The 7,770-nt window shown below is 39.8% G+C and overlaps 2 protein-coding genes across 3 annotated transcripts; one reads left to right on the top strand and one right to left on the bottom strand.

The window, feature by feature from the left end:
• Positions 1–210: 210 nt before the first annotated feature.
• LOC115569345 (transmembrane emp24 domain-containing protein 9-like) lies at positions 211–5,323 on the top strand. Its single transcript, XM_030397381.1, has 6 exons — positions 211–384; positions 2,018–2,118; positions 2,391–2,516; positions 2,642–2,788; positions 3,048–3,163; positions 4,364–5,323. The coding sequence occupies exons 1-6, from the start codon at positions 240–242 to the stop codon at positions 4,365–4,367; spliced, it is 639 nt and encodes a 212-aa protein (XP_030253241.1). The 5' UTR covers positions 211–239; the 3' UTR covers positions 4,368–5,323.
• Positions 4,273–7,637, bottom strand: tmem216 (transmembrane protein 216). Of its 2 annotated transcripts, none has more exons than XM_030397382.1 (6): positions 7,512–7,637; positions 6,395–6,408; positions 6,208–6,301; positions 4,933–5,025; positions 4,511–4,712; positions 4,273–4,395 (listed from the first exon to the last, which is right to left on the bottom strand). In XM_030397382.1, the coding sequence occupies exons 1-6, from the start codon at positions 7,519–7,521 to the stop codon at positions 4,380–4,382; spliced, it is 429 nt and encodes a 142-aa protein (XP_030253242.1). In that variant the 5' UTR covers positions 7,522–7,637; the 3' UTR covers positions 4,273–4,379. The 2 variants fall into 2 exon arrangements, with proteins under 2 accessions (XP_030253242.1, XP_030253243.1); XM_030397383.1 differs by lacking the exon at positions 7,512–7,637 and adding an exon at positions 7,311–7,331.
• Positions 7,638–7,770: the final 133 nt, after the last annotated feature.

The raw sequence follows: 7,770 nt of genomic DNA, 5'->3' as shown, positions 1-7,770 counted from the left end.
CACAGTTTTATTCCTCTGTTCTCTGTGCTGCAAGTATAAATACCACAGAAATACACTTAGTTACAGTACTTGAGTAAAGGTACTTTGTTACATTCAGTCACTAAGATACCATTTATTAACATTGGATAGTTAACCCACCTTTTATTTAGCCACTACAGCCCTCTGCTCTGGTAAGGTATGGTAAGAACTACAACTCCCAGCAGCCTCTGCTCCTGCGCAGACTCAGTAGCAGCAGGAAGATGTCTGTCAGGATGAGATCTTGTCTGTTGTCAGTTTTATTTTTAAACGTTTTTTGCAGTTTCGTCTCTTCTTTGTACTTTCACATCGGAGACACCGAGAAGAAATGTTTCATACAGGAAATCCCGGACGACACGATGATTATCGGTCAGTTTCTGCTTTCGGTTAGCATAGTCAGTTAGCTTTAGCTAACCAGTTAACCTGTTGTGACAACAAACATTAAACTTTATGAACAGCCTTCATGTCTGAACGATAGTAACCAGTGGACAGTAACGAAGTCAAGTTCTTAACTGAAATACAGTCTTTACTTGAGTATTTTCACTGCACAAGAAATCCACAGGGAAATAGTCTCGGTTTCTTTAAGTTTACATTAGTTTTATAAAGTTAGGTTATTTTTGAGATCCTGATTAATGATTATATATATATTAAACAGATGATAATGTGATTATTAAGATAGCTGTTATGTATCCACAGATAATTGATTTACAGCAGTTTATCACTGTGCAGTGCTTCTGTTAAACAAAGCAATTATGATAATAGATAATAATACAACTTTATTGATCCCTGTGGGGAAATACAAACGCTGCCCAGCACTGTGTAAACCATCACAAATGAGCTCCATCTTTACCAGCTGGAATGTGACAGTTAAATGAATAAAGGATTATGTCATTGATTATTGACAGGCTAATCAACAAGCAGTTGGTTAGTCTATTTAATGTCTGAAAATGGTGAAAAATGACAAAGATGACGTCCTCAGATGTCTTGTTTTGTCCACAACCCGAACATATTCAGTTTACTGGAGGAAAGAAACCAGGAAACCAGCTCAACAAGCTGGAATCAGAGACTGTTGAGGGTTTTTTTCTCCAAAATTACTCAAAATGATTGTTTATTAAAATAATAATACATGATTTGTGAAGGGGTTCAGAGATATTCTGTGTTAATAATTTTTAAAAGTCAACACTTCATTATAAATCTGTCAATATCTTTTATGGACAAACTACAACAATTACATTTTGTTTTGTCCACAACCCAAATATATTTTCAGGTCTTAGAGGAGGACAGAAACCAGAAAATATCTCACATTTATCAAGCTGACATCACAGAATGGAGACTTTCTATTTCTTAAAAAATCACTCAAACTCATTAATTGATTATCAAAATAGTTTGCGATTAATTTAATAGTTGACAACTCATGGATAAGGTGTTACAGCTCCTGTAAAATATTCACACATTTCTACCCTGAGAAACTAAACTTGATGAGAAAAGTAACCTCTCATGGTGTCACAGTGTCACAGCTGATTTATTTGTGTTTAATCACGTGTTCCCGCTGTTTATGTCACCATAGTGGTCTGAAATTCAATTTTGCTGCTTTAGAAATCATTCAGAGAAAGAAAGTTTTTTTTTTTTTAAAAAAGCTTAATGTGACAAAGTGCTTCAGATAGGAAATACAGCAACAGACATGAATAGCCTACAAAAAAATTCAACATCATAGAAATAAATTGAGACTAAGAATAAATAGAAAGTGACATTCAAGTCTTGAGTGTTTTTTAGTGGTCACAGATTCTGTGTGGCACTTGTGACAGCTGTATTTTCAGTTTTGTGAACTCTCTGTGGTCTGTGTATTACATGTTTTCAGAACTTTATTACAGCCCATAACCCTGATAGTGTTCGCAGAAACCCCATTGAGTGTCCTTATTTACTCTATGATACATATTCTCTTGTGTGTATGGACTGTATGTCACTAATGTTTACATCTCATTCTGTCTTTGTCTCTCTGCAGTAAACTTTCAGACTCACCTGTCTCATGAACACATCGGCACGGACCTGCAGGACAATCACAACCTCTGGGTGTTAATAGAAGCTAAAGATCCTGATGACGAGGTTTGTCCTGGATGCTGCAGAATATTCTTTCTCCACAGAGCATGTTCATTTTTTTTTCTCTCCGGTTTGGAAAGTCCTCCACACTGAGCCACCATTTTCTACACCTGAAGCCTGGTCTTTTGTAAAACATCAGTGTCTCACTGCTGACCTCATATTGATCTGTGGTTTTATTGTTGTTGGAACAAAACACAACGGATGTATCTGCTTTACAGCTGTGTGTGTTCTTTTTTATTTTGTTTACATTATTGAATTTTATTTTCTCTTCCTTCCAGCTGGTTTTATCAAAACAATTTGCCTCCGAGGGAACGTTCAGATTCACATCGCTTAAAGCAGGAAGACACCTGATCTGTCTGCAGTCCAGCTCCTCACGGTGCCCCCTGCCTGCTGGAGGCATGCTGGTGAGTTCAGTCCAACCTGGCCGCAGTACGTCGTTGCATTTACCTTTAATGCAGATATTTAAATGATGTGTTGTGAGCCTCTTCCTTTAAAAATGAGCTTGCTGTTTCCTGTTGCGTCACTGCAGATGGTTCACTTGGACATCAAAGCAGGCGAATGCACAAACAACTACACCAAGATCGCAGCCACAGACAAACTGTCAGAGCTGCAGCTGAGAGTCCGACAGCTGACGGAGCAGGTCCGACAGATCCAGAGAGAGCAGGACTACCACAGGGTCAGTGTGTGTGTGTGTGTGTCTGTGTGTGTGTGTCTGTCAAGGCCCACTTACTAGATTTATGCTGGAGTTTTCAGCAGCATCACACAGTTTTGCTAAGATCTGCTTTAACGTGCAACTGTAAAAGCAACAGAGGAAGAGTCCTGCTGAGAAAAGTGTGAAAAATAAGAAAGGCAAAAAGTAGCAAAGCTGTAAAGGACAGAATGAAGCAGAGTGATCAGCTGGTGTTTGTGTTGAAGTCTGTCTGCTTGATTGACAGCTCAGAGAGAAACATTTCCGTGAGGTCGACCACAACACCAACATGTGGGTCTTCTGGTGGCCCGTCATCCGCTCGCTCTTCGTGGTCGCTGTCATCACTGCGAGCACCAACTCCTGGTAACAACTACTCTTCTTCTGTTGACTTGTATTACTCACATGCAGTCCACTACATCCTTCAAAACATCCTCAACTACCAGCTTTACCTGGAGGATGGATGGTCGACGTTTACACACTGTCCTTCATATTATTATAGCTCCACTGACTTCTGCTGCTGCTGATCATTTTATAACCACATAGAAAGCGGTTTAATAGCCACCAAAGTATGATGGAGAACAAGGGGGAACTAAAATTATTTATTATTAAAGGAATAGTTCACCCAAACAGTAAAACTCAGTCCTCCTCCTGATGATATAAAGTCCTCCTCTCCTCCCTCCTGATGATATAAAGTCCTCCTCTCCTCCTCCTGATGATATAAAGTCCTCCTCTCCTCCTCCTGATGATATAAAGTCCTCCTCTCCTCCTCCTGATGATATAAAGTCCTCCTCTCCTCCTCCTGATGATATAAAGTCCTCCTCTCCTCCTGATGATATAAAGTCCTCCTCTCCTCCTGATGATATAAAGTCCTCCTCTCCTCCCTCCTGATGATATAAAGTCCTCCTCTCCTCCTCCTGATGATATAAAGTCCTCCTCTCCTCCTCCTGATGATATAAAGTCCTCCTCTCCTCCTCCTGATGATATAAAGTGCTCCTCTCCTGATGATATATAGTCAGGTGAAGTGTTGTAGTCCACAGAACCTTTCTGGAGCTTCACAGTAAAACAGAGTTGCAGCATTCTGCTAAACAACTGAAGCAGCTGGAGACTTGATTTAAAACAGAGAAACAATTTTAAGATAGGGAGCAAAATCATTTAAAGTTACAATGAACCCTTGCTGGTGCCACCCAGCTGTGGACTTTATTATACCTTTTGAGGTAAGAATTCGTCCTCTATGTTTTGTAGATTTTGGGATCTTTTTTAAAGACTTTTGACTAACCCTAACCCTAGTTGCAAAATCACATGGCCTCATGATGCTGTTCCATTGTGGAAAACTTGTGGTTTATTTCACTTTGGGTCTTATCCACAGAACTTTGACCATCATCATAATTAAAAAACAAAATTCTAAAAATGTCGTGATCTCAGGGTTGGTACATTCTTACAAACATTTTGTATAAAAACAAAAGTAGAAAATATTTCAATACCAAAATAGACAATGTTTTATTTACAACGTGGCATCTGTACATTTTCCATCCTGTGTTGATCGGCCCTGCTGCTCTGTTTCAGGTGAAGTCAGGATGTTTCAGTAAACTTTGGACCTACCAGGAAAACATAAAAAGGGACACACAAAGAATGATCTTCCACATGTATTACAATAAATAAAGATTTTTAACAAACTGAGACCCGCCCACACGCATCAGATAATCAGGTCACCTGGAGAATGCGGACACGGAGAGAAGTCCAAGCAGGAACTCGAGGCTGTAGAAGCAGAGCAGGACGGCGCTGAGGAGGAACTCCAGCCGCAGAACAAAGGTCTGCAGCAGCAGGTAGTAAACAGCCAGCGCCACACAGGGGATCAGGATGAAAAGCGAGACGCAGGAGGCCAGAGAACGCTCACACAAGTTCCCCTTCCAACCTGAACAACCACACACCATCACGAGTCATCAATGATGTCACCACAAGTTTTTTTTTATGTGTCACATGACAGCAGCTGCCATGTTTACTGACAGAAGCTGCTGCATTCTTTGTACAATAACTATTGTACCTCATGAGTACTGACTTTTGCAGTTCAGTAACTGATCAGTCAGACGTGAGCTGTTTTCTGTCCGCCCAAGTATTTCTGTTTGGGTTCTCACCGTAAAAGATCCGGAGAGTCTCCAGACCGAGGAAGAGCAGCAGCAGAACCACATCCAGAACCAGATTATCAGATGGGTAGGGCAGTAAAATCCCTGCACACAGGAAACAGAACAAAAAGTTAAAACATGTTTTAACTTGTAAATTTGTCACAAAATCATCTCAGCTTATCAGGACACTGTACCACTGTGACCTTTGACCTCCTTCCTTCAGCCGCCACCAAAGCAGAAAAGTTTTATTTTTAATCATTTTAATTGTTTTATTCTGTTAACACTGCATTGTGTCTAATGTGCCAAAGATTTATCTGAATGTACCGAGTACCTGATCTGATCTGTTTTCTAGCATGCGTGCCTCCTGTATATTCACTTTAATGAGTAAAAACTGAAATCTTTCCTGATGCTTCAAACTTGTTTTTGTTGCAGGCATCATTATTCACATTTATGTGATGTTTTTACGTTAATCCTTGTCAGTACACCAGTAAAATCCTGCCAGTGAACCAGAAACTGAAGTTGATTCTACAGCTTTCAGAGTGTCAGATTTACACCGGGGATAAAGACATTTTGGGCGTAAGGTGAAGGGGGGGGAGTGTGTGGTTGTGGTTTAAAATGTGGACTTTGATCAAAAGTTTTCTGAAAAGGTTCAATCAGAACATCTTAAACTTCAGTTAACTGCAGATAAAATTTCTGGTTAAAATTTGACATTTTCCGCATTAGAGTAATAGAGTACTCAACATCTCACATGACCATGATGAACCAGGGTTTTCCTACTGTTAGAAGGCTAGTCTCTCAAAAATGGTTGTATTCAGTCCTCAGTGGATTTATTTATCAAGCTTTATCATGAAAATTTTGGGTGTATTATTTGCGTTTCATGCGTGGACACAGATATGATAATAATATTGGTCCAAATTAACTGGAAACTATGGATTTATTTCATTGGAAAACGTAAAATATCCGCTTGGGAGAGGACTCCTAAATCTGACGCTTAATACTGAAGTGCACCAAAGTTATCGACAAACCTAGAGACAGCTGCATTAATGTTTTAAATGCAGGACCAACCTCTCTATATGACAGTGTTCAAAAGCATGTTGCGAGTGTTTATCACATCCTGAAAAACAATTAACAATTAAGATTCATCATGAGATCTGTGTTCCCAGACAAATGTAATATCAGGATTTGTCCAGCACGTGGCCCAGTACTGATGTGAAACAATTAACTCTCTCAGGACAGTTGCTTCAAAGAAAGTAGATGTGTTTCAGAGGAGTTGAGCCTCCCTCAGACCTTTATAGATGAACATGAGGATCTCTGCCAGACAGAAGGCAGCGAAGTACCAGCTGTTCAGGTAGAAGAGCACCTGCAGGGGAGTGGACGAGAGCTGAGGGAGAGGAAGAGTCAAGGACAAAACACACACACACACACACACACACATACAGAGAGAGAGAGCTGCTGTGTTTCATGTGAAGGATACGATTGGTTGGCTCCCTGCAGACAAAAAGAAAAAACACAGCTGTTATTTTTGTCTCAAGTGAATCGCTGCAACCAATTATTGTGTTTTAGAGTTTCATTTATTTGCAAAAGTTGTAATGAAACAAATCAAAGAAACATGACAAAGCAAAATAATATATTTTATGACATAAAGGAGCTGATTTTGTCAGCATCATCTGACAGCAGAAACATTCATAAGAAATATGCAGGTGTTTTGTGACCACAGTAATAGTGATAATGATATGTTAGCAATAACATTAGTAACTGTGGAGGAGGAAGTACTCAGATCCATTGTGTCTGGAATTTGTAACTAAAGCTGTCCAAGAATTAAAGTGAAGTGAAAAGTAATAATGTTTTCCTCTAAGATGTCATGTAGCAAAAAAAAAGTAAAGTACATCAAATGTGTAACTGCAGTACAGTACTTGAGTAAGTGGCTACAACTAAAAGGAATAAGAACCTGATTAGCTTGATTTTGTTTAAATGGCGTCCCCTTCTTGAGGGGAGGACTCGCCTTCTCTTTGTGACGCTTAACAACAACATTCAATATCAAATAAATGTAGTGAAGTACACGACATTTCCCTCTGAGATGTAGTGGAGTGCAAGTGCAGAGAAGCATGGATGACAAAACTACTACATGCAGGTGTACTAGTTACATCCTAGCGCCATATAGCAGTAGATGCAGGAGAATAGGAAACGTGTTAAACGGTGGATTTGTTATTAGCTAAGTTAGTATTTGTAACAGTAACGTTGATATGTGGTTAAGTTTAAATGTCCCATGATGATAAAAACGACATATTTCGGGGCTTCAACATCCGGACGATAACAGACTTGTGATAAAAACCTGTGCTGGCTGCCTGCGGTTTAAACTGACGGTAAACTTCTGTACGTTAAATCCTCACCTCAGTCTGATAATACTGCAGCTAACGTTTGCTAACTTCAGAAGCTGACGGAGGCTCTGACCTCACAACCGGACATTCTGTTTCTATCCGTTTCTGTCGCAGCTTTCTGTGAACCCCCTCAGATGTGAATACTTTAATGAACACAGTTTGTTAGTGAGTTATGTTCCTAAATTTTTATTTGACACAAAGAATGAGACTCACCGGGCGCCATGTCTGATTACTATGGAAACAGCTTGGGAGGACGTGCCGCTTCTTCGTGTTGAGTTAAAAGCGGAGCTTCTTTTACCGGCTGCCTCCTACAGGCTGTTACCACTACTACTACTACTACGACTACTACTACTGCTTCTTCTTGTAAAACTACTTCGACTACTAAAACAAAATCACTCCTACTACTACCTACTACTACTCCTAGTACTACTATTAGTGCCACTACTACGTATAACAAGAATACGAATAAGAA

This window comes from Sparus aurata, chromosome 18 (assembly GCF_900880675.1).
Source record: "Sparus aurata chromosome 18, fSpaAur1.1, whole genome shotgun sequence".
In the NCBI taxonomy this organism is placed as follows: Eukaryota; Metazoa; Chordata; class Actinopteri; order Spariformes; family Sparidae; genus Sparus; species Sparus aurata.
The sequence above is the reverse complement of the archived record's forward strand: the minus strand, read 5'-3'. Positions and strand labels throughout refer to the sequence as shown.

What these genes read in the sequence shown, in the direction of transcription:
- LOC115569345 (XM_030397381.1), top strand. Translation starts at nt 240, where the DNA reads ATGTCTGTCAGGATGAGATCTTGTCTGTTGTCAGTTTTATTTTTAAAC. An exon ending in GGACGACACGATGATTATCG is followed by an intron (nt 385 to 2,017) that starts GTCAGTTTCTGC and finishes GTCTCTCTGCAG; the next exon opens with TAAACTTTCAGACTCACCTG. An exon ending in TGCCTGCTGGAGGCATGCTG is followed by an intron (nt 2,517 to 2,641) that starts GTGAGTTCAGTC and finishes GCGTCACTGCAG; the next exon opens with ATGGTTCACTTGGACATCAA.
- tmem216 (XM_030397382.1), bottom strand. An exon ending in CCTCATGTTCATCTATAAAG is followed by an intron (nt 5,026 to 6,207) that starts GTCTGAGGGAGG and finishes TCCTGTGTGCAG; the next exon opens with GGATTTTACTGCCCTACCCA. An exon ending in GACTCTCCGGATCTTTTACG is followed by an intron (nt 4,713 to 4,932) that starts GTGAGAACCCAA and finishes GTGGTTGTTCAG; the next exon opens with GTTGGAAGGGGAACTTGTGT.